Here is a 27,074-nt window from a genome sequence, read left to right on the forward strand (position 1 = left end):
AGGGCTTCTCGATCTCAGCACTATTGACATTTGAGGCTTCTTTGTGTATGGGGATGGGTCCTGTGCATCTCTGCCTATACCCGCCAGATGCCTATAGCACTGCCAAATGTCTCCAGAGGTGGGAGTTGGGGGCGCAAAAATCACCTCCAATTTGAAAACCACTGATATAGATTTAGTAATTAGGACAGGAAATTTTTGGTTAAAATTGCCAGGTTTTAAGTCATTTCTTCAAAATATTTTCAATGTAAAAAGAGAATAGAAACATTTAAAAGATTCCATATCATCTCTTGTCAGCATTATAAATATCCTCTCCCTACTCTGGCAAACTTCCCTAGATGACTCTAGCTCTTAATCACTTCTCCCTCAGCACCACTTGCCTTTGTTGCCCTTACTGTTCAATTAGCCCTTTAGAGAACATGCTAATATTAATACTTGTCTGAAGTCTATCTGCCATCCTTAACTGGATTATAAACTCCTGGCAGACACGGACAATAACTAAAGATTCTTCTACTTTTCACGGCTCCCAGAATACTGCTAAGTATACAGTGGGGATGCTGAAATGTCCACTGACTGCCTCATAGGACTGTCAGAGGCTGCGAGAATTAGCTAGAGAAGTTTTTTTTTTAATTCAAATTGATATATACCACTCACAGTATTAAGAAAGAATTTCCATGGAAAAAACCACAAAATGCCTTAGATGATCTGTTATATATTTTCTGTGTTCATATTTCAGCTTTTTTTCTTTAAAGTGGCAATTATTGGGTGAAGTGGGTAAAGGGGATCAAATATATGGTGGCTGAAGGAAACTGGACTCTGGGTGGTGATCACCCAATAGCATATACAGATGTCAAATGATAATGTATACCTGAAAGTTATATGATCGTATTAACCAATGTTACCCCAACAAACTTAATTTAAAAAAAAAAAAAATTAAAAAAAAATAAAGCAGCAATTATTTGGCATCATCTTAAGTTTAAGTTTCTATCATATTTTAAGTTTTCTTTAAAACTTCTCTCTCCACAAAATATTTCCTTTTCCATCTGTATGTGATAAACATGCCCAAACTTAACATAACCACAACTAAGATACGTCAACTTATATAGAGAAACTATATCTATCTTTGAATCACACCATAGTACATAATCACACCATATTTACATAAAAACTTATTTTAAGCAGTACTCCACCAGAAATGATTTCACTAGTATTCGGGAAATAAGTCTACACTTTCAGATCACATTCCACTTCTGCTTGACAAACTGAAATGTTTTTTGAAATCAACAAAGAATAAAGAGTTGATTTATTCTCTTTTACTAAACTAGTGATTGAAAAGGGTAAAACTTTCACGTATATTATTTAATTAAAATAGCACTTAGAGAAATAGGCTTAAGCACTGTATCTGGCTCCAACATTGGCTCTGCATTAAGGAAAAGTGAATCTATGCTCTCCCCATGACACCTACTCAAAAGTCAACAGTTTCTGCTAATCCTTGAATATATAATGAACCTGACCAGAAAGGAACCTGACAGTGTATTTTCATGACCATAGTAAACAATATGTTCATTGCGGAAAATCTTCAAAATAGGGAAAAGTATAAAGAAAATTCAATCACCAAAGATGCCAATCGATACTTTGGTATATGTTCTCCTAGTCTTTTTTTCTATGCACACATATACACAAATTCTTAAACTGAACCAAACATCAGAACAAGTACTGTCTTTTCTAAAGTTCTTGTAAAGGAAACTTTACAGTAATTCCAATAATGTTTTCATTGTAAAGTCTTATCTCTTGAAGCACACTCTTGAAAATCCCCAAAGGAATGTTCAGAATAGAGTCAAACTATCATTTAAAACCGAGTGCGGAGAATTATGAGAACAATGAAACAAAAACTTTAACATGAAGAAAAAGATGACTTTTCTTATGTGGTTCATAACCAGCTCTAAAAATAATTCCAAAGCATGAATACCAAAAATGTTTTGCAAGGTGGCCACAGGAGGCGGCCTGCAGTGCTTCTAGGGTGACTAATCTGAAGTGATTTCCCACCATTCATTTGCTTATGGACAATTTGGGGCATGACTTCTTAAAACAAAGTCTCACCATTTTACTCACACATTTACTCCCTTCCATCTTCTCTAATTTTTCACAATTCCTTCTTCTCTTTTTTTCTTATAATACATTCCCCTCTACCAAATTATGCCTTCTACACACACACACACACACACACACACACACACGCACGCACACACAGAGGAGGGAGAGAAAGAGACAGAGGAGAGACAGACAGGGACAGAAAGAGAGAGAGTGAGGAGGAGAGCAAGAAATCAATATACATCTTATTTCTGACAACATTCAGATAACTATCAGAGGTTACTAAAATCATTTCTTTAGTTCCACAACATCAGGTGTGGGGGATAAAAAAAAAAGAGCAACTCGCTCTGACTCAAGAAACTCAGTTCCATAGAATCTAATGTTGGTATAGTTCTACCTTATCTTACGGATTAGGAAACTGGGGTCCAGAGACCTAACGTCATCTTCGCAACATCACCTAGGCAGAGATAGACCCCACTTAGAACCCTTTTCATTAACCATGCTTCCTCTCATTAATTTGAGGTTTTATTTTCTGTAACATTAAATTCAAAGTTTTAATCATTTTTCTCTGTTTTTAAAATTTATATTATAGGCATTAGCCATCTACTTTCTCAGGAGAGTAGCCCAGGTGTCAGGTAGCTGAAGAGATCTTGTGTTTTTGGTACTCATTTCTTGCCACCACTCTGTATATTAGCTGCAAATGATTCCCTAAACTGTAATCAGGGATTTCTCCCATGGTATCTTGTTATTAAGTAAATTCAGAGGAACATAAATTAATAGATAATCAATTCTTTTCATTTATAATGAGAAAACTCCATATGAAAGAACTGTTGTTTCTACTATTAAAATTCCACTTAATCCTTACTCACCTGTGTCACTGGAGATTAAACTATAAAAATAAACAATCTCTGGGCTTTTGAAATCCAATCTCTACAATTATTGTTTACCACTGGGGGATCAAAGTCACAACTGTAATATTTGTTTAGTCTAAACCCTCCTTTACTGATTAGAAATAAAAGATCATAGAATTTCTCTGCCTTGACCTTCACTCAGTGGTGGTATTTGTAGAAAGGCCCAGTGAATACCCAAGAGACACAGAGTACAGACTAACTAAACCCTCCACAGCCCTCTTAAGAGCTCAGGTGACAAATCCCAGCATGGGATCTTTGGGGTAAATTAAACTGACACTTTATAAACGAGGACATCATGTATAATGCTACCTTCCTATGGGAAACAGTAAGTGACAACTTCATCTGAAAAACAACTCACCAAGCTTTAACTAACCATCTTTTCTTTGCCCTTAAAACCAAGTCTTATTTACCAAGTGCCTTCCAAGTTCAAGCCACAGTACTGAGCATGATCCCTAGATCATCTAATGATGACAAAATATTTTACAGATAGGCTTTCTGATGTACCAGACAAATAGAAAGAGAAGGCAATCTCACTGGAGACCAAAAGGTTGGGGAGAATCAACTTTTAAAATCTGTCACATTTGGCATGAAGCACTGACCCACAGTTTCTCCTTTCATGATGATAATAGGGGACATTATCAAATTATATAAGATAGACCCAAACAGCAGGTCTCTACATCCATAAACCTGGCTTTGATAGGAGCTAAGGGTAACTCAAGAAGGCAACTGAGATTCTTATTTACATCTCATTTCCTTTGCTTTCAGGTCAAGGAAATATAAGGCAAGACAGCATAGGAAATGTTATATAGTGAGCAAACTGATGTGGATGGAGACATCTAAAAAGCATAGCCCAACTGTAAAGGCAGCCCTATTCACTTCATTTTCTGGACCATTCTGATGTCATGTCTTTAACTCCTATATAGTAGAAACTCTGACTTCTCTAGAAGTTTGATCTTTACAATGAATAAATATAATGATATCTGGGATTTTCTCTAAAGCAGAGCTTAGTAAAAATACAACCGGATCCAGTGTTTCTCAACCATTTTCATCACGGCCCCTAAAGGAAACACTTCTGTTTCCTTCTCTACTCATAACCAATAGTCTGACACCAGATGTGTGGTTTTGTTGCCACACCAAGCAACTTTCCAGTTCTCGGAGGACACCAACTGGGTGTTCGACAATTTAATTCAATTCTGTCACCAACTGCCCAGAGTTAGCACAGGCTCCCCAGGTTAAGGGCTCAGTCCCACAAGGCTACCCTTCCCCACCCCCTTCAGACACCAACTTCAAGTTTTAGATTTTCACCTGTACTTCTGACCAACTGGTAATAAATCCGGTGTTCCCACAACCCCCTCAAATTCAATACTTCCTAGAACGGCTCACAGAACTTGGAAAACAGTTACTTACTAGATTAGCAATTTATTATAAAAGAATATAACTCAGGAACAGCCAGACCTAAGAGATTTGCTAAGCAAGAAAGTATGGGCACAACACCCTCCCAGCACCTTGATGTGTTCACCAACCTAGAAACTCTCCAAAGCCATTGCTTAGGGTTTTATGGAAAATTCCTATAAGTAGGCATCATGACTAAATTAATCACCTTGGTGATTAACTCAACTGACAACCCATCTCCCCTCCCAGGTCAGGGGAGTTGGGCTGAAGGTTTCTACCCCCTAATCACATGGCTGGTGCCCCTAGCAACCAGAGGTATTCCAAAAGTCTCTTCATTAACATAAACCTCAGGTGTAGGTGAAAGGGGCTTGTTATTGAAGAACAAAAGGTGCACCTTATACCTTTATTGCTCTGGAGCAGTTTCAGGATCCAGGTCAAAAACCAAATATTAATTTATTATATTACATTAGGAGTTCTGTGCCAGGAATTGAAGATACACTGCCTGCTGGGCCTCTTTAGACATTTTTTCCCCTAATAATGACATACCCACTCTATTGAAATATTAATACTACAGACATACTGCACATATGTTTACATATTATATGTATATCTATGCTTTACACATAAAAAGAGAAGTATTTTTTACCTCTCCCCAAGAATCAATTTTCACTCCTTTAGGGGCAATAGTGCCTATTAAGAATACATGCCTTAACTTATGAAAAAAGACATTGGTAAATCCAAGAATAAAAAACTAGGTTATTATAAGTTAGCCCAGAAGTTGTGTCTCCATATCAGGAAAATTTATAAATCTCTTTCTAGAATAACCAGCTGCCTACAATTGTAGTACTATAACCTCTTTGTTTTTACAATGCAAAATTAAACAACAAAAACACACTGAGTATATACTACATACAAATAAAGCCTTAAACTTAAGAGATTATGACACTAAGTAAATAATTTAAAATGAGCTATCTTTTAAGTATTATGTAAGTATTTATTACACTAACTATCCAGGAGACTTATCTGTACTTTGGATTAAATGCAGAACAATGGGATAGAGTTAGTATCAATACCATTTCAGACAGCCTTTCAAAAAGGATTTAAAATGCAATAGCAAAAAAGTCAAAATCTTAGATAAGATCATTACTTCTAGTCTGTCTCATTAAAATCTTACTCATGCCAGAACACCTACACTGAGGGGGTTCTATAGGGAATGAACTCATCTGGCTCTGCCAATAATTTCCCATGCAGCCTGGGTAAGTTATTTAACCACTCTGTGTTCATTTCTCTAACCATTTCTCAGCCAATAATGTAAATCAACACACAGTAATGGAAAAATATACAACACTCCAGGTCAGGAGACCTGCCCTCTGGTCCCACTTTAGCTACTGACTCACTGTGTGAAATGGGCAAGTCACCTCCCCTTTCTCAGGCCTCATTTTTCCAACTGTATAAGGAAGACGTCATACCAGATGCATGCATGGAGATTGTACGTTCTAAAGGCCTGCACCTGGCTAATTCACATATACTAGCAATACCAAACAAAACAATGCCCCTTATTAAATTCTATAAAATTCAAGAACATGTAATCTGAGTCAGCCCAGTCAGTACTAGACTTAATAGAAAAAATATTGCATAGAAAAATATTGGAAGAAAAATATAATTGCTGTCCAAGATAATAGTCTTAAAAGTTTAGGCCACGTAACTTTCCTAACTTGAATTAGGTACACGTGTCATCCATAAGAACTTGTAGCCCCTTTTTAAACCATATTTATTTAATGTCTGAATCATCTATTAGTATAGTACCCATAAATTATCTCCTGCTATGTTCAATAATGCCTTTGCTTTATTTGTAATTGGTAAACCATTTTAAACTCTAGAGATATCCCTGAGTTATAGCAGTCTAGGATTTGAGAAAGCAAGTCCATATTTACCAATACATACTCTATACTACAGATTCCAATTAAATCCCTTCTCAGCCTTGGTTTTTTCAAACTTATTAGACAATCTGCATTCTTCCCATTCCCTTCATCACTTCAGTAGCCCTGAGCTAAATCTTTTCCAATTCCATTGGAACTTTCTTCATCTCCTAGGAAGACTAGGAAAAGAATGATCAAAATTAAAGCCAGTAACAGGGAGAAGCATAGAAAATACGTCTGAGAGGGAAAATTTTCACCACTGTTCTCAGTTCCATGACACAAAGCAAAATAAATATCCCTTTCCCAAATGACCAGCATAAAAAGATATTCTATCTGTTGAGAATTAACAGGACGGTTCTTTAATTTCTATGTGCAATTAACTGCTTCTAAGACTGCTTTACAAAGTACTGAGACACCTGTTATTTGAAGTATTCGAACAAAAAGGGTGAATGATCTCCTGTCAAGTAGGCTACAGATGTCATTCCTGTATTGAAAAGAACAAATTAGCTCAAAAGTTCCTAACGGTTTTCTATCCCAATACAGTTGAGAGATACATCATCCTACCAACCAACTGCTAATACTGGCTTACTAGTTAAAGTGATTGTCACAGTGTGTATAGCATTTGATATGCACTCCCATACCCCAAGTGGGTCTCAGCTGAGAATCATTGGATTAAATTACTCCTAAAATCTCCTCTGAATATAAAAGCCTACTAATATTCTCATAGACTATCTTTATTTCAAGGCCAATGTCTAAGAAACTTTGCTACCATCAGTCAACCATTTCCCTTATTTCTTCACAATTTTAGTTAGTGACTCACTGCCATTTCCTCCAACACTACTTCATCTGAATTCTTAGAAAGTTCAATATTAATATAGATGACCCTTCTAACAATCTGACTCTTAGCTCACTGAATTTCTGTTTGACCAATGTTGTTCTCTACTCCACTTAAATCATGTAATCCCATGGTCATACCCTAAGAATTTATTATTACCACTACCTACAATCTCTCCATAATCTCAATTTCATGCATTCCATCACTAACCACCACCTATCCCTCCCTATGGTATCTCAACCCAACTATCCTCCAACTCCACTGAGACCTCAAAACTAACACCTTTTCACTGAACCTCTCTCCACTGATTTTCTATACCTTTCTTGCCCAGCTTCAATTCCATGGTCAATCATTACAATTATTCCCTTATGTATACATATTACCCAATCCTTTGCCTCTCTCTTGCTGTGATACCCTTGCTTGGTAAAAGAAAAACTGATTACTCCACACCTGCACTGATACAGCTTAATGTAGCTGGGGAAAACACACACACACACACACACACACACACACACACACACACACACACACCCCCTCCCCCCCCCCCCCCAATAGAGGTTGTTACCTGTTTTCACTTCAAATTTATCATACCAATTTCAAGTGGGCCCCTTCATGTTGCCTGGGAATCATACTTTACAACCCTAAGTTTATCTTCTCTCTCTCTCTCCCTCCCGCCTCCCCAGGGACGTTCACATTTTCTTCTCTTTTCTCAAATCCTAACACTACCTCCCTTCTGGCCTCAGTTGATAACCTGACTCTCTATTTCACTGAGGAAACTGAAGCAATCAGAAAAAAACTACACAGATGTATCACATCTCTCCACCTAGCAACATCTGCATGCATGTACTACCTTCCTCTTTCTACAGATTTACTTTCCTCCTCCTATCCAAAGCCAATCCCTCTATCTGTAGAGCCCACCCAATCTCACCTATTCAAGGATATCACTCCAGCAATTCTCCCTTCTCTCTACTTCATCAGTTTTTCACTCTACTGGATCTTTTACTTCAGCCTACAAACATCCTGCTCTTGTTCTTACCTAAAAAAAATAATAAAATTCAACCACACTCTTCTAACTCCCAACTATTTCTTTGCTTCTATTTGCTGCAAAAATTTTCAAAATAGTTTATAGTCACCATCTCAATTTCTCTCCTTCTAATCTCTCTTAAACCTACTTCACTGAAATTGCTCTCTTCAAATGGCATTAACAACCTCCACACTGCTAAACCCAAAGGTGAATTCTCAGTTCTCATCTTACTTGATCTATTAACAGCACATGGCATGGCTTATTACTCTTTCCACCTTGACATTCCATTTTTGCTTGGAACTCTAAACTCTTGGTTTTCTTACCTCACTGATCATTCTTTCTCAGTCTCCTTTGCTGGTTCCTTCTCTTCTCCCTATCCTCTTGATGTTAGAATGTCCCTGGGCTGAGTCCTTGGTCCTCTTTACTTACTACACTTACTCTTTTGCTGATCTCATCAAGATTTTAAATGCCATTATATATCAAACTCCACGCATTTACCCAAATGGCTACTTGACATCTCTACTTGGAAGTCTAGTAGCCATCTTAAAGTCAACATGTCCAAAACTGAATTATCGATATATCCCCCTGCTCCTCAAAGTCCGCTTCATCTGTAGTTCCCGCATTGCATTTGATGGCACCCTATCCTCCAAAACTCACAGGCCCAAATCCTGGAGTCCTCCTCAACTGCTCTCTTTTTCTCATACCTCACATTCAAAGTCTCAGGAAATCATGCTGGCTCTACCTCAAAATATAAGCCTAATTTGACCTTTAATTTATTTTTATTTTTCAATTAGAGTTGACATTCAATATTATTGTATATTAGCTCCAGGTGTAGAGCATAGTGCTTAGACATTTATAGAATTTACGAAGTGGTCCCCAAATTAACTAGCACCCACCTGGCGCTGTACATATTTATTACAATATTACTGATTATATTCCCTATGCATGACTAATTTGTATTTTTTGATTATTATATTCCCCATGACTATTTTGTAACTACCAATTTGTACTTATTAATCCCTTCCCCTTTTTCATTTATCCACCTCCCATCTGGCAACCATAAAAATGTTCTCTGTATCTGCAAGTTAGTGGGTGTGAGGTGGCTGTGATTTCCTCAGTGGCTAATGATGTTAAGAATCATGTGTTTACTGGCCATTTGTGTATCCATTTGAAAAAATGTCTATTAACTCCTTCACCATTTTTAAATTGGGTTGTCTTTTTATTATTGAGTTATAAGAATTCCTTATACATTCTAGATACTAGATCCTTATCAGATATATGGTTTACAAATACTCCCATTCTGAGGGTTATCTCTTCCTGAGCGTCCTTTGAAGTACATAAATTTTTAATTTTGATGAAGTCCAATTTGCCTATATTTTCTTTGGTTGTGTATTAACTTTTAGGGACAAGACTAGAGACAAAAGTTAGAATATTCTATAACCAGGTAAGTTGTTCAGACTTGTAATAAGCAGAGAACTGGCTAGTCATTTATATTATGAATTCCCATTTAGGAAACACAACCACTTTATCTTGGTGAAGTGTAGGAAGGAAGCTACCCATTTCCAAGTTTTTAATTAACTAGATTTTCATATTAAGTATATACCAAGTAGATAATAAAATGCAAAACCATAAAACCTGAGTCAGATTTGTATATTTTTCAGGGCTATTAGCCATAATATCTAAGTTTTCATAGTTTTTACTAGAACTAGAATTGTTTTTTCAAACTGAGCACATTTAAAATGCATTTTTTTTTCTTTCAAGAGTTTCAAACTAACATTTTTCTCAATCAGCACAAAATTAAAGACTGGCATAACCTCACTGTTCCATTACTGTTTGATAAATAATACTAAATAGGTAATACATAATCCCAAATAATTACTTGGATTATATAATTTGCAATGTAATTATCCCAAAAAGCAATCGTAATTATAGTAATTTTTTCTAACAAAAACAAACTAGTGTCCTAAAAGTGAGAGGTGGCAAAACTGTCTACATTTCTCTACTTCACATTCAATATGTATTTACTATATGATATATTATCAATTTCTGCCACAGAAGTCCATTTCTAATTTGTTCGGTTTATTCCCACCCCCCAGCCCCACGCCCCCCGTACAGATTTTGAATTTTTTAAATGCTTTTTTCATTGATTGCTATAATTGGATGATTTTGCTTCCTGTATCCTCCTGTTCACATGATGATTTAAATAGCTTTTTCATATATTAAGAATATTGTGTTCACAAATGAGATGGCCTCAAAAAATTTTCTTTACTGATACTATATAGGGGTTTGGATCATGTTAAATTAGCCTTAGAATGAATTAGGTATGCTACTTCTCTTACTACTCTCTAAAATCTATGTAAAAATATATTCCTTCATTAAATAATTGTTTGTATTTCCTCTAATACCTCTAATGACTTTCTTTACTTTGCCAACCAACTCTTTGATTGAAAAATTTTTGGGTTTAAAAAAGCTTTGAGTGGTGATAGCTGCACAACAATGTGAATATATTTAATGCCTCTAAACTGTACACTTAAAAATGGTTAACATAATAAATTTTATGTATATTTAACCACAATTTTTCAAAAGAAAAAAAAAGGAGAGAAAAAGAGAAGAGGGATGAAAGAGAAAAAGTAGAGAAGATGGAAACCCCCCCAAAAACAAATAAACCAGTCTGAGTACTTGCTGGCAGACAACATTCAAGAAAAGCCTGCTGAAAGGAAGGTCAAGTTCACTGGGCCCTCAGACAGACCACCAGCAAAGCCAGACTCGGCAAAGAGCACAGCAAGTAGGTCATCTTGGAAGAGTAATATGACCCACCTTATATTCATAGAGCTTTGTCTCTAGTCTAAGATGTGGGGCTATATAAGAATGTCCTTCACACTTCCTAGGACCTGGGCTACATCCAAATATCACTGTACTTCCCTATCTAGGGCTCTTCTTAGAGAGAAGACAGTTAAGTTTCTCTCATACCACCTAAGCCAGGATCCTCTTAAATGTGGAATTAAGCTAAAGGCAATATTTTGGTTTCTGGTTAACGGCAAACCAATAGATGAAGTACCAATACTGTCAAGAAAAGCAAGCAAAGGTATTTCAAGGCAAAGAACCAAGAAAAATCCACAGTGTGCCTCATTGCTGTGCAGTTCTCTTAAGGATGTTTAATGTCTAAAACAACCAGAATGACATTTTTTCAGAAGACACTTTCGACCATCATTTCATTAAAGCGTGTTCAGTTCAGCTTCAAATTTATAGCCATAAATGTAAATTATGAGGCAGTACTTCTTTAATGTATGAACTTGGGGGGGCAGATGTTTCAAAAAGTGGTTGAAATTGAATAAGCTTTTCTAAAAATAGTTCTCATAAATATCATAAGCACCACTAAAAAAAATTTTATTCCAAATTGATCCAGTTTATGTACCATACCTTAAACATATTTTTATAGTGAAGATATTGTCTACAACAATGCTTCACTAATGATAAATGCTCAGTAAGAATTTGCTGAATAAATGAATTAGAAGGACCTAGCCTCAATTTGAGTTTGTTTTGGTAACAGGGAGATGAACACAGAGACTAAAATCTTCTTATTTTTTCTAGATCTATCAGGGCCTTATTTTGAACGCTACTGCAAAAAAAACAGTACCTCATACATTTGTAATTCAATGCAATGGACACATTAGATCTCCTCTAGACAAAATAAAGTGGGAAGGAAGAAGGAGTACTTTTCTTCAGAAGGAGCTTCTCCAATGATGGCATGGGTTAGATCAGACCTCAAGTGATCTGAATGTTAAGTCTCACTTAACATTCAAGTGCTAACAAAAAATTGAGGTGAAATATTTGACTTCTATAAAACTAATCAGCCACTTGACCCTTTATCTCAGGGAAGATGGAGTAAGCTCACTAAAAAGAAGATTTTTTTCCTTCCCGTCTGCAGTGTTTCACCTAGCAAAGCACACTTGTTGAGGATCAGTTTTACAAGACAAAAAAACACTACTCGGGCAGCAGTTCCTAAAGGACCATGTAATGAGTTAAATTATATCCCCCACATTCATTTGCTGAAACCCTAGCGCCAAAACGACAGAATGGGTCATTACCAATGCAATTAGTTAAGATGAAGTCATTCTGGAGTTGGGCGGGCCCTTTATTCAGTATGACTATTGTCCTTATAATAAGAAATCTAGACACAGATAGACAAGCACACAGGAAGAATGTAACGTGAAGACTGGAATTATGCTGACACAAGCCAAAGAATGATTAGAAGCTAGAAGAGAGTCCTGGAACAGATTCTCTGTCACTGGGAACACGGCACCTTGATTTTGGACTTCTAGCATCTAAAACTTTGAGACAATAAATACCTATTGTTCTAAGCCATCCAGTTTGTGGTACTTTGTTACTGCAGCCCCAGCAATATGATACAGATAATAAGAGGTTCATGTGCACTAACCAGCCTACCAGCTTCAGACTGCATTTCAGATCCAGCTTTCTACCACATTCGCCTAGGCCCTAAGACCTCACGCATGATCTGCTGCAATAGCGGCCTGGTTTCCCTAACTCCAGACTCTATGTCCAGTGGTTTCAACTGCCAAGCCCACCTGCATACCACCTTTCAAAGATGTCAACTTCTCTGCATCATTCTCTTGTTAAAAAATCTCTAAATGGCTCATCAATGCCTACAGGAAAAAGCCTGATTCTCCTGTCTAGCATTCAGGCCCCTCTCTATTAACTGTTAGGTGAGATTCTGCTAGTGGCCCTAGAAAATAAAACCATTATTACAGATACCATACTTCTTCCCCTACTTCCTTCCCTGGTTGTCATTCTCCCCCTTTACCAACCCAAACCTGGACCATCCCATCAAGACTACTACCAAGATCCGCTTTCTCCTTGACTTTCTGTTATATACCCAATCCCACAAAAAGGACACTTCTCTGACCTCTAGGTATTTGCTGCTGTATAAGTCATTCTGCACTCACCTCAGACTGCCTTGCATAGTTACCCAGCATTTTAGAAGTGCACACTTTGATTCCGCAGGTGAACTATGAGTTCCTTAAGAAGAGAGTTCATGTTTTACAATATTGGGGGTACTTCTCAAAGCTAACGACAATGCTAGGCATATTATAGGAAAGCTCTAAATTCTTGTTGAATTAACTATTAGACATATATTAAAAATTCTTAGAACTATTCTTTTTGGTTCTTTAACTAGAGACTTAAAATTTAACAAATCTACAGATTTCACGTAATCTTAATGGTTTCATATATAGCCGAATAATTTAAAACTTACAAGGAACAGGAGGAAAAATTCCTTAGGACTTTTAGTCCCAAGTTACTTACCATTCTTCATCACTACATTGGACCACACATTGGCATTCAAGGCTTGAACAATTCGCTTTACTCCTGTAGATTCTGGGAAGTCATCTAATTAGGAAGATAAATATATATATGTATTTTTATGCATGCACTTATACATACATACCTATATGTATATCTATATATTGCCCAAGCCATATTTTTTAATAACTGTTGCTCAATTATTTTGCTTAGTTACTTCACATTGTAACTTATATAATAAGGAAAAAAATAAAGCAAATACAGAACTTAGAGCTCCTGACAAGATTATAAAACTAAAACAATTAAGAAAAACACCCAATATAATGGGTTTATATAAGAACATCGTACTCATTGCCTCACCAGTGTCATCTTCTTATATTCTCCTGAAAATGTTACTTTGCATTAATTACACAATCCTGGGAGAGTACTAGAGATACCAATTTTGGTTATTTATAGAGAACACGTTTCCTGAAGGCAGGAATGGTTCTCTTAGTATGCTAAATAATCCTGTAAATGCCCTGTCTTCTCCTGGGAATCATAAAATAGAGAACAATTTCTTGATCAGAGAAAGATAGTTTAAGAGTGAGAAGTGAAATTACTACATGCAGAGCGTAAGAGACAGGCAAAGTGTCATTTAAAAAATCCCAACAATTTAGTTATTGGTATTACTATACTTCTGAAATTTAATTGGTACTCCTCTAAACAACAGGAGGTAACCCTAGTCAGCATACCATTAATAAGGTGGTATTCTTAGCCAAAGAAAATGGAGATCCATCAGCAAATGAGTATTTAAGACTGAAAGAGAAATGTCTCCTACAAGTCTACAGTGCACACTCCACATAGAACCTGTCTCCAGTGGCCTGGTCTGGCCTGGCTCTGGGTAGTTTAACAAGAAGAGCACAGTATCAGAAGTCAAAAGATCTGAATTTGAACTCAGGCTCTGCAACTTACTAGCTTTTGATCAAGGGCAAATCACTTATGCTATTCTCAAAAAAAAAAAAAAAAAAAATAGGCATGACACCACTCTGTGCACATCTCCCCTAAAAGAAAGACGCATTAGCCTGCCTATTATCTAATTTTTGAAAGAATAACTAATACTTTAGATGATATAACCAGGAAGTAAAAATATGATCTGAAATAAAGAGCCAACAATAAGATCAAATCTAATACCAACAAGCATAAAGTCTCATATTGATGTTTGAATAATATATGCAAATAAGGGATGAGAATATATATGGCTTGGTAACTGTATTAAAAAAATTCTAACAAGGTTTTATTTATGTTACCAAAAGATGATATGCCAAAAATCTATCTCAAGATTAATACAAGAACATGTTCAGACAAGGAGCAAGAACAAGTGTAAGGGTTTAAAGTAACAGAGATTCGAAAATGAAATCAAATTTAAATAAAGGACTCAAATGTTGACTCTCAAGGACAATAGGAAGAAGAGAAAATTCTAGTGTAAGAAATAAGTGATTATACTCAGGCTCACATACACAACGGAGGGTGCAAGTTTTAGGGGACATAGAAAAACGTGGAAGAAGAAATTGTACTTGCTAATTTTCAATATCCTTAAAAATGTATAGGGAGAAAAACCAGCCTTTTTATTTCATTTTTGTTCTCTTCTCTGGCAGGGTTTTATTCTCAAAGGTAACATTTTGGAAAAATTCTAAACGAGCCATAATAAAGAAAGACATTTCTTATTTTTAAAATAAGCTTTCATGTAATGATTACTTATAACCTATCCATGTACTTTAACTTGTATTGGTTGCCCCTGCCTGGAATGTCTTTTGGAAAAACTGGCATTTTCTCAATGCCATCTCCCTACTAGTCCTCTAAATACAATTCCAGTACACTTTCAATTTCTTCCCCATGGAACAGTTGACATTTAAGAGTTCATAGTGCCAATTCATTGTTTGAAATGCTCTCTTCTGTCTCTGAAGTATCACAGTACCAATATATTTTTTTATAATACTTATAACATCCCACTTCAATTATTTATATTCATGTTTTATCTCTTGTACCAGGTTATAAGGTTTTGTGAGGCCAAAATGGGTCTTATCTTGGTAGATCCCACAGTAGCTAGCATAGGTGAACTTGAAAGGAGTAAAGATGAAAAGAAAAATGAAAGAGGGTACAGGAAGAAGGGGGAGAAATAGAAGGTCAGACTATAGTAGAGGCAGTTAAGTGCAGAGCTACCCCAAGAGAGCATCCTGGGTCTACTTTTGTTTTAAATGTCCACAAGACATACAAATAGAACTGACATACCTCTATGGTTTCTGCGAATTCAGTCTTAAGTTATTAAGAATTCAAAATAAGGAGCATAAACTTTACCTATTTATGAATATAGGTAGAACTCTTCATTTTTGGCCATGGAGAAAGGATAAGAGATTGGGGAAATGACAGATTTAAGGTAGAAATCCTCCAACTTTATCCATAAAAATAACATCTCAAAAGTCCTAAAATGGGTAGTGAAACCATATAAATGGATTATTTGATTAATGTTAAGACTAAGTTTCACACAAATCTTTTAAATAGCTAAGGGAAAAACATTGTTTTTTGAATTTCACTGTGATTCTTCTTCCCTGAATTAAATAATCTCATATCTGAATCCAAATGCCACGTTTTCTCCCGACATCAACACTTACCATCGTCCTCAGGCAACTCTTCTGGACTAAGTTCTACCAATTCAAAGCCATGTTTGATACACCATTCTTGAGCTTTTTGTCGGTTTACACCTAAAATAACATGCAAAAAAAAAAAAAAAAAGTCTTTCTAAATAAAAAACCAAACAAAAACGAATATTGCTGCAACACTCTCCACAAATCTCAATGTGTTTCCATTCATGTCAATGTTATTTAAAGGTATCCAGCATAAAGTAATATAAAGAAAATAATTTCCTAAACCCAAAGTGTCAAGAAAGAAAAGAAAATGCTGCAAGATTCCAAAGAGAAATAGCTGAAAATATTTATGTAAAGTAATAAAGCAACATGAGAGGTACTCTTATAAGTTAATGAAACAAATGTACTCTGTTTATCAAGGAATGGCAAACTTATGTGCCAACTACGGTCCCATCAAAGTATCTTACCATTTTCAGACACTCTATCACAGACCAAGATCATCACCTCAGGTAACCATCCTTCTACCAGTGGAAGCCACGCGGAGACACTATCAAGACCAGATTTCTAGAGGGAGGGAAAATAAACAAACAGAAACAGAAAAAGACACATTAGGAGAACACATAGAAAAGGCAGGGGGAAAAAAAGAAAGCATGAAATAATTTCTTATTCAAGATTCCATGAAAAACAAAATCTTACTTGTGTGCTGTCAAAGTAAACCACAAATGCTTGGACAGACTCTGCAATCTCTGCAGTGATGAGAAACTTGTTTGGCACTACACATAGATTGATATCCGCCGAATAGTATTTATTATCAATGGTCCAAGGATAAAATCTCACAGCATCAGTGGATGTCGCTTCCACAATAAGATCTTCTGTTCCAAGGATATCTTAATAAATGACACAATATTACCATGGAAAGTGCAAAACCAATATACATTGGTCAATTTTCTCAATAAGATACTAGATTAATATGGTAATTCAGCTGATTTCCTTCATGCAAGGATTTCAAAGGATCTCACATTTATTAGAGTATTTTCTTCTCTGGTCATTTGATTGTAAAAGTAACAGTGACAAAATTTAACTCACTGGCTTTTTTTCCTTAAGAACACAAAAAGTATTATGACTAGATTAGACAGTAGTAAAGAACAAAATAGTTATCTAACCAAATGCCTAGATAAAAGTGAGTAAAAGAGAAATGATGACAACTGTTAGAATTTGTAACTATTTTGTATTTATTGAGTGCTAAAAAGAAGGTAGCATTAAGGCTAAACCATTAATAAAATGAAAAGCTACACATATCCTTGGTCCAAAAGCTTACACATTAATTCAACTAATAAAATAAAAAGAATGGATACTGATAAATAACCCCAATTCCATTTATATTCGGCCTTGTTCAGATTTTCTGAAAGCCAACTCGAATTCTTCTTTGACAAAGATACTTCTGGGAAATTTTAAATGCATAATAGCCGAGCAAATTAAATGATTTAAAATACAACTAAATCTTTCAGAAACCCATGTGCAGCATGATATGACTAATGAAATTCATATAGGAAAAGCTATATATGATAACCAAAAATATATGTAGTCATGGAGCCATTGAAGCATTTTGCCTCCATAATGTCATAAAATATTTAGAATTGGAAGAAACATTACAAATTGTTCTAACCTACACTCCTGTTTCTCATGGCCATACCCACAACCTCCATTTTATACAGATGTGGAAAATGAACTTAGAGGAGTAAAATGACATGCCACTAATTGGGTTATTATAAAAAAATGTACAGCAAAATGGCCAAACTCCTTTTCAATGCCTAATATAATGAATATGTAGAATATTTCTCAAACTCACAATTAGAAGACCAGTGAAAAGTAGGAATTAAATTTTAAATTCCAGAGCTAAGATTATGTTTTTGGAACATTGCCATAGTTTTTTGCTCAGCAAAAAGATATGGGGAAATTATGTAGTCCAAACAACTGCTAGGAATTATTAATAATATGTAAAGCATGTATGTGTATACGTGCATTCTTTTCACTGGTAAACTTTCATCATGTAGTTATTAGGAAGAACTGAAAATGAAACTTCTTAAATAAAAAAATTAAATTTAAAATAAAGACTTTACTTTTGACATAAGGCGGACTCTGAAGCTTTTAAAAAATTTTCACCAGAATCAGAATTATTACTCTAAATAGGTCTGTGCCAATACTGAAAATCTCAGTTTACCCAGTTTCTTTAAAAAGGCAGTTCTACTTCATTTCTACCTAAAATCATAATCTTAATTATCAATCAATTTCATAGCAACCAGCTGTGATGTCCCTCATGGAGTTTTATGACAAGTTCAGGTAGGAAATAAGCAAGAAGAACACATAAGTTATTAAAATCAAAGACTGTTTTCATCTAACCGTCTCACAGGAAAAAAACTCCTAGATCAAAGTCTATGTTGCATTCAAAGCTAATACTCCAAACTCTAAGCAGGTGGCACAGCAATATGCCAATAAAAGCACATATGGAAGAAGACAAACTAAACCAAGGAGAGTAGCAAAAAATGTATAAACTGATTACTTTGAAAGGGTAGGAGGAACCACCATATGGATCCATCTTCATTCATGGGTAATTTTTTAAAATTAAAAAAAAAAAGACTTTTTTTAAGGGAGCAGCAGAAAGAGCAAAATAATGAAATCATTTGTTAATGGAGAAAGTACAAGGAACATGGGGCTGGTTCTCCTACCAGTCCACAATCTGTTCTTGGTATTTCCTAAACAGGTTGTGTTCCTAAAAACTGAAATAAAATTTGGGTTATGTTTTTTTTTTCAAGACAGTGCCTTTAACTAATATTAAAAATAAAATCAATTAGAATGTCATATACTTAACTAACAGCAATTTAGAATATCTGGGTCTATTAAGGATAGTTCATTTTATTAATCAATGTTTAGAATACAAACAAACAAACCAATGAGTGTTACTTAGAGCACTTAAAATTTCAATTTTATACTACCTTTGATTTTCAAATGATAAGATATTTACTTAACACATAGAAAGAAGCTACTTCTCTTTTCCCTAAACCTAGATGACAATAGAACCAATAAATTGGGACAATGAATTTCACCTTTCAGTGTTTTAGTAGCTATGTTTTTTTTATTCTTTGTGCTGCCTAAAATGATTTGATAATTCAATTTACTTGTTTTTAACATTTTGTCTAATCATATACTTTCAGCAAGGCTGCATATTGACTTTATCACATCAGTGCCATATAACAACTTGAGAGAGAATAGTGAAGACGGTCTCATTCTAGTTTTTATCATCAATACAACGTAGTTTAATTTTCAAGATATAAATGTCTATACTAATTTAGCTTTTCTTCCTCTTTTCTGTTTGATTTCAAATGTTTAACAAGTTTATTCTTTTCCAAATTAAAACAAAAATCACTCAAATGCTTATGCATATGGCTAAGAGTTTCTGGAGATCAGCCAGTATAACTCACTCATTTCACAGATGATAAAACTGAGAGCCAGAAAGGAGACGCCACATACCTAAAAGGAGCACAGCCTAAAATAGAATTCAGGTCACCAGCATTCTTTCTTACTACACTATGAAGCATTACATGTTATGATATATAGCATCTGAGCCAGATCAAACTCAAGTGTCTAATGGTCACAAGCCAAAACTAACCTATGGGCCCTACAGTACCCTTTACCCTTTCATGAAAACCAAAAATAGTCAGAATGAGGGCACCATAATACATGAGCCTGCAGCACAATTACCCATCAGAAAACTGTCCATGGGTTTTGGGTATTTATATGTCAAAAGTGAGTCATAATGTATAATGATCTTGTGTGTGTGTGTGTGTGTGGCGGGGGGCACAGGGAGGGGCGGGGGGGAGGGGCTGTTGCCAGACAAAATTCCTAGAAAAAACTGCAATGGTCTCTTTTCTTTGCCCTTCACTAAACTGAATTTGATGTAGTCAAAATGATGCGCAAATAAAATCAAGAGCCGCTTTCCCCTCCTCCTGGTGGACGTCAGCCTGTCTCATTCACACTGTTGGCAGCCACCTGGTGGAGCTGTAATACATCATTTTTTTTTTTTTTTAACAAACACTAGGTGATTAATTGCTGGATCTGTTACTACAAACTTGGTTTCGCAGCTTAAAATAGTTAATTTATAGTGTTTTCAGATGAGAAGTTAAATGTTGACCCAGATCCAGTAGCAAGTGTAAACCTTTCCCCCAGTTTTAAGTGCAAGTATAAATCTCTTTCCCTGTTTGAGAAACTGTTTTACATAGCCAACAATTCTTCAGCTACTCCTACTTACTTTCTCACTTCCTTGGGGAACTTATTTTCCCTAGAGTCCCACGTGGCAAGTTAGTGAAAAGAAAAATTCGGGAGAGAGGAAGAAAGCTGTGTGCCAAGGAAGCATTTCGGTTCAGTAATCCAACAACTCCCTCTTCCTCTGGCCCTGCTTCCCACTATTCCCCATCTATCCTAATGTTCCTTCCTTCAGAGAAAGTATACATTTGGGAAGAAAGGAGGCAGCTAGCTTTCTATGGTTCAGATCAATAAGAGGTGATACTCTCTTTAGCATAAATTAGGAAGCCAACTGAAGTTCCAAGGTGAATTCTCAAACCACCACAAATATTCATTTAGTTTCACACAAATATGCTAAAACATGCATGCACACATATATTGCCCCTACCTGCCCCCTCACCTATCCACCCATGCCAAAAAAAAGACAAAATTAAGTGCATTCCAAACTGAGTGCATTGATAGTGTTTTGGATTACTTAAATCTCCTTTAGTAGAATTAAGGACACTTTTAATATCAGTAGAACTAATATACACTTAGCCAATCATCACATTCTTTGTAAAGAAAAGTTGTCCAGTGGTTAAATCATATAATCCATGCCCTAAGAAAATAGCTGCCACCTCAAATCAAGATAATCCTTCCAGAAATTAACACTCTTCTGAGAATCCAGTTGTTTTTATTCATTCTCACAGAACTGAACCTTCCTTTACAACTAGGTATCATAAGCTCAACTCCAGATACAAGTGTCTTTTACGGTATTCACTCTTCTGGGATCCAAAGTTCCTTTCCCTTCTCTCCATCATGGCAGTACTAACCAGACCAGAAAAGTCCAAAACAAACAGCACAGACCTGGGGTCGGACAGACCAGCATCTGAATGCTAGCCTTCCATATGACCAAGAAAATAACCTTCATCGTCTCATTTCCTTACCTGCAAAAGGGGACGAAAACATTTCCCAAATGGCTTCTTGAAGATTAAGTGAAACAACACATAAGAAAGTACACACACAGTAGGCCCTCAGTAAATGTTCACTTCCTCCTTCCCAGCTCAGTTTTTTGCACATGTGACAACACTATTGACAGGAGGATGGGTTAAAGATGCACTGAGGAGAGTAAGAAACATTAAGATTAGGAAATAATCATCTCCTTTAACCTGTTCTGGTCCCTCCCTTTTCAAAATATGCCTTCTCATATTTTTCTTTTCCATTATTAAGGCATAAACTGAGACGGAAGAGAAAGAATTAGGAAAATTATATGAGGCAGCAGAGTCTGACATCTGTTGAAGGGAAAAGTAGCCATTATAAAAGCAAAGAATTGAGCAAAATGTGATTTGGGAAAAAATATGAAAGCCCAAGTTTTCCTTAACCTGCAAGGACAGGCAGAAAGAGACTTAAAAATTGTAAAGGTTCATATTGTTGCAACTGGTTATATAATTTCATAGCCCAATTTCCTGAGGAAGTCAAACAAGGTGGGTGTTGCTCTGTCAAATACTTTGTAGCAGTTAATAACTAACAAGTTATTCCTCACCTACTAGGAGTAGATGATACTGCTGCAATGGAGCCTGTGTGTCATTTAATAAAGATTAAAACTGTGCAATGTTAAATTTGAGACTTTATACAGGCAAATATCAAGAAATTCATATATGTGATTCTCTGAGTAATCACCCTGCAGCCTCCTGGTGCAAGCACAATAGTTAAGTTTTGGGGGAGTCAAAAGTTATACATGGATTTTTGACTGGGGAGGGAGGGGAGGGGAGGTCAGTGCCCCTAATCCCTGCATTGTTTAAGGATCAACTGCATAAGCAGAACTTGTTTCAGTCTATATGGCAGATCAATCACTGGAGCAGTATTAAGTTGCTGAAAGAATAACTGGATTGAGTTAAAGCAACATACCACTGCTTTAACAAGAGTATAGCAATTCTGGTTTGTTTACAACACTTAATTACCTTTCCCTCAAACACCTCTTCTCTTTGGTCACACTCTAAATTCATCACATTTCCACGTGCTCTGGGGCTTTTTATATCACAGTGGAAAAGTTTTAAAAGTTGAAGCAGAGGAAATCCAACTCGGTCTTCCTCCTTTTCCTCAAGTTTACTTTTTCCCAGTAGCCATCTGGAACTGGATACCACAGCTTCGACTTAAAATAACGGAGGGGGCCCAGGAAGATACACGGTCTCTGCTCGCCCTTAGACTTTACAATGCAGTGAAAGACAACACATACACACACAAAACATAAAGCTGGCAGGAAGGAGAAAGAGGAGATGGAGAAGTGTTTTACGAGGACTAAAGAGGAACCATCAGCCTTTAAGTTTTATGGACTGTATGCAAAGACCAATGGCACAAATGATGGATAAATTCCTACCCGTATTTGGGGGTGAGGAGGACTTCTTTGAATTTCATCACTGTTATTTGTTCAAAGTCATAGTTCTAGATATATATCTAAAGAAGTGATTCTTTATGGAGAGGTGATTTTGCTCCTCAGGGAACATATATCAATATCTGAAGACATTTTTGGTTGTCACAAGTGGGGAGACATTAACTTGTCATCTAGTGGGCAGAGGCCAAGAGTACTGATGAACATCCTACAATGCAGAGGATGGCCTGCACAACAAAGAATGACCCAGTCCAAAATGTCAACAGTGCTAAGGTTGAGAAACCCTGATCTAAAACACAAGAACTTGTGAAGCTGACATAACCGTTCATGAAATAAAATAAAAATTCTGGAATGTAAAGTTGGTTTTATTCTTTCTCATAGAACTGAAACTAGCCTTTACAGCCAGGCATCATAATGTCCCACCACATATATTAATGCCTTTCATTTGTATTTGATAAAACCTATCTCTCATAAAATATATCTCGACTATCTCCTTTACTTATTTTAACCACAAAAACTATCTGGCAATTAATCTTAGGTGCTTTGAAAATAATTTATGAATGGTGGTTTTCTGGAAGAAAGGATACATAAGCCTAAATAGGACAATTATGAGATGAAAATATATTTATATTCAAATGGTAATTTTTCAAAAACAATTCAGCATCGAGTAATAAAACCTCACAAAAGATGTTAATGTCTGCTCAGGAGAACAATAGTATCTGCAGCAGACACTAACTTACTGTGAAAGAAGGTAAACGTGTCTAGATAAATTTCCCAAACAGAATAAGTTTCATGAAAATTTACTCTCTAGCTTCTGTATTCAAATATTGAAAATAAGTTTGATCCTTTGGAAAACATCACAAGCTAAAAGATCAAACATCCCAGTTTCCAAGGTCCTTCAAGAAGGATAAAATCATGATTGGGCAATATATGGTCAAAAGAACTTGGAAAAAAGAAAACACTGATAAATTGGACTTCATCATAATTAAAAACTTTTGCATTTCAAAAGATGCCATCAAGAAAACCAAAAGAGACAAGCCACAGAATGGGAGGAAATATTTGCAAATTATATATGTGATGAGAGATTTGTATCCAGAATGCTATATCTAAAGTTCTCTTACAACTCATTAAGACAAAAAGCCCAATTTAAAAATAGGCAAAATATTTGAATAGACATTTCACCAAAGATGTATGAATGGACTATATGCATGTGAAACGATTCTCAACATAATTGTTATTAAGGAAATGCAAATCAAAACCACAATGAGATATTACCTCATACCCACTAGAATGGCTAAAATAAAAAATACAAACAATAACAAGTGTCAAAAATGTGGACAAATTGAAACTCTCACACAATGCTGACGGGAATGTAAAATGGTACAGCTAGCTGCTCTGGAAAACAGTTTGGCAGTTTCTTAAAATAATACAATAGTTTCTTAGGATGCCCATAACAGCATTATTCATAATAACCCCAAAATGGAAACAACCCAAATGTTTATTCACTGATGAACTGATAAACTGTATATCTATATAATGGAATATGAAAAACAATCAACATGGATCTCAAAAACATTAAGCTAAGTAAAAGAAGCCAGACACAAGAGACCACATACTATATGATTTCTTTTCTATAAAATATCCCAAAAAAAGGTTAATTTGTGAAGATGGAAAGTACATTAGTGGTTGCCTAGAGCTGGGCGTGGGAATGTGGAGTGACTACAAACAAACGCAAGGTTTCCTTCTAGGATAGAAATGGTCTACACTTAAAACGGGTGGATTTTATGGTGTCTAAATTATACTTCAATAAAGCTGCTAAAAAAATAGTGTAAGCTGGAAGATAACGCCCTCATTTAACTTATGAACTAGGTGAATGAGGCAATGTTTGAGATATGGAGAATATTTACTGCACATGGAAAGACACTCAGTAAACATCTGTGGAATGAAAACGTTAACTTGCTTAAAGTCAGCGAGGTAGAGCGTAGCACTCAAGGCTCAATTCACACATTTTCCCCCACAAAAATCCTGAAAAACCCCAGCAAAATTCAGACAGAATGACAATTCCGTCAGCATAACAGTACTCTGCATTACCAAATGAACATACATTTTCTTGCTCAGAGCAAGCTGATTTGACCCAAGCACAATAATACTTTTCCCCACCTCTGTGTAGAACCAGCCTTCAGGTCTGCGTCGAAAATTAAACCCTAAATAGGTCATTTGTTACTGAACCTAAAATATAAAGACTCTTTTAGAGTTTCACAACTATCCTGTCTTCACCTACATCAATCTTACTTCTTGGATAAGCAATTATTAGAGATGTGTTTGTGGTATCTGTGTGCACCGGCTCCAACATAAATATAATGTCGTATCCAGATTATTGTTCTTGCCAGGCATATTTAAAACAAAATTATTTTCATACTTTAAAAAAAATGGTTTTATATCAGATTTCATTAGCTACTGAGTGTCATTATTTGTTGAGGAGTTATACAGGTCAAAAGGCAGCAAGTTGTTTAAACCAAATGACCAGTGACTACTTTCTAGGTGTTTTTACCTTTTCTATACAAAAACAAGCAGTTAGATGGCCCTGAAGTAAAGGTCTGAGTCTAGATACACTCAATCTTCCATGATGATACAACAAATTTGTAACCCTAATGGTTTTGTGCAACATGGGCTGATTCTTAATACTCTTCCACTGGTGTTTCTCCTCCTACTCTCCACCCCCATTTACTGGAATGCCATTTACTAGGAAGACACACATCTTATAATCATTTAACTCATCAACTAAGGGATTAGTCTAAAACTTCAAGTTTTAGAACACAAAAAGTCAAATTCCTTACTCCACAAGTAAGCGAGCATATTGGGCACCAATAGAGGCATTTTAATTTATCATTAAATATATCATAGTTTATGTGCTAAGGCTCCAATTACCATAAAAGAAAAAGTATAAATTCATTATAAGCCATAAAACTTCTCATTTTAGTAGTAAAACCTTCTATTGTAATTTCTCACCTCCCTAGCTCTACACTGAATACTTGAATCTTGACTCCTCGACTTTTGAGCTGTAAACCTAGAAAATCATAATTTCTTTGAGCTTTAATTTCACACACACACACACACACACACGCTTGCGCATGCACACTGGAAAACAATATGTGCTTTTTGAGTCCCTTTGGTCTGCAGGGAATATGAACTTGTATTTAATCTTTCCCTCCTCCTCAGGTGATGACTTACCATTCTTCTTTTAATAAAGATAAAAATCTAAGCCTTTTTTAATGTTAAATGAAAAAATTTAAATATACTGTCACAACTAAAAAGAAACCAAAGTACCACCACCCCCATAACCAGTTGAAATCACTGACCACTTACTGAATCACTCTGTAGTGACAACTCTAGGCTCGTGTGGTAGATCTTGATGACCCAATCTTTCTTCCTTTGAAGAAAATACTTGGAGATATACAATCCAATCAAAGGCAGAGTCCTCCTACCATAACAAAATAAGCAACTTTGCTTAAGCAAAATTACTTATTTCCAGAGTAAACCAAAGGCTCCACTTAGAATACCTCATAAAACAGCTACAGAAAAATACAAATTAAAGACCCAAGCTCTTCTCCCTATTCTCTTGCTAGATAATGTTGCCTAAGCTGCACAACAGTCTGTCTACGAAATAAGAATGTTTGCCCCAGTAAATTACTTTAAGATCCTTTTGTAAGTGTAGGAGTCTGACAGACCTAGAAACAAACTCTCAGTCTTGCAGAAGAATGAATGTTTCCCAAAGAAACAATGTCATAAATGTTGACTAGCTTTGCCTGTGGAATTATTTTAATACCTTATTTTAGGGTTAATCTTCTCTACCATTTCTCACACCAATGACACCTTAAATAGTTCTGATTGCTAAGGAATTCCAAAACATTTCATTCACATGCCCCATGCATACAAATCCTGAATGTGAACCTATGCTCCAGCACTTACTACTTGAAGAACACTTTGGGCAAGTCAGCTAGTATTTTCAAACCTTGAATTCTTCATTTATTAAATGGAGAGAACTGACTTTATAACTAACTTCACAGGGAAATAAGAACCAAATTAAACAACGTAAAAGCATGTTCTGAAAGAGTACTGACATACACAGAAGTGCTTAATATAAGATCTCCAAATTCCCACATTTCATTAAAAGAATTTGGCTCCAAATGTTAAGATGTAGAACCTGAATGGCTTATAGTTGCTGAGTTGGCATAATGTACTTTAAAACCAAACAAGTCTCCAGGGACTTTTCTATCTAAAGTTCCTTCCAAGCAAGT

General features: G+C 35.8%; 1 protein-coding gene across 8 annotated transcripts in view; it reads right to left on the reverse strand.

Annotated features, from left to right (window-relative positions):
• AAGAB (alpha and gamma adaptin binding protein) overlaps positions 1-27,074 on the reverse strand; it is a 51,143-nt gene that overhangs the window by 21,671 nt on the left and 2,398 nt on the right. For 6 of the 8 annotated variants that reach the window (XR_004949928.1, XM_036217581.1, XM_036217582.1 and 3 more), the window contains exons 2-6: positions 21,335-21,506; positions 16,806-16,996; positions 16,577-16,673; positions 16,137-16,226; positions 13,492-13,575 (exon numbers count right to left, since the gene is read on the reverse strand). Coding sequence is in view for 7 of the 8 variants with exons in the window: in XM_036217581.1 (XP_036073474.1) it covers positions 13,492-13,575; positions 16,137-16,226; positions 16,577-16,673; positions 16,806-16,996; positions 21,335-21,467 (595 nt within the window). In the remaining variant the exon portion in view is untranslated. The remainder of the gene's footprint in view (positions 1-13,491; positions 13,576-16,136; positions 16,227-16,576; positions 16,674-16,805; positions 16,997-21,334; positions 21,507-27,074) is intronic. The other 2 variants (XM_016140996.2, XM_016140998.2) reach the window with 2 other exon arrangements.

This window comes from Rousettus aegyptiacus, unplaced genomic scaffold, assembly GCF_014176215.1.
Source record: "Rousettus aegyptiacus isolate mRouAeg1 unplaced genomic scaffold, mRouAeg1.p scaffold_m13_p_3, whole genome shotgun sequence".
Lineage (NCBI taxonomy): Eukaryota > Metazoa > Chordata > Mammalia > Chiroptera > Pteropodidae > Rousettus > Rousettus aegyptiacus.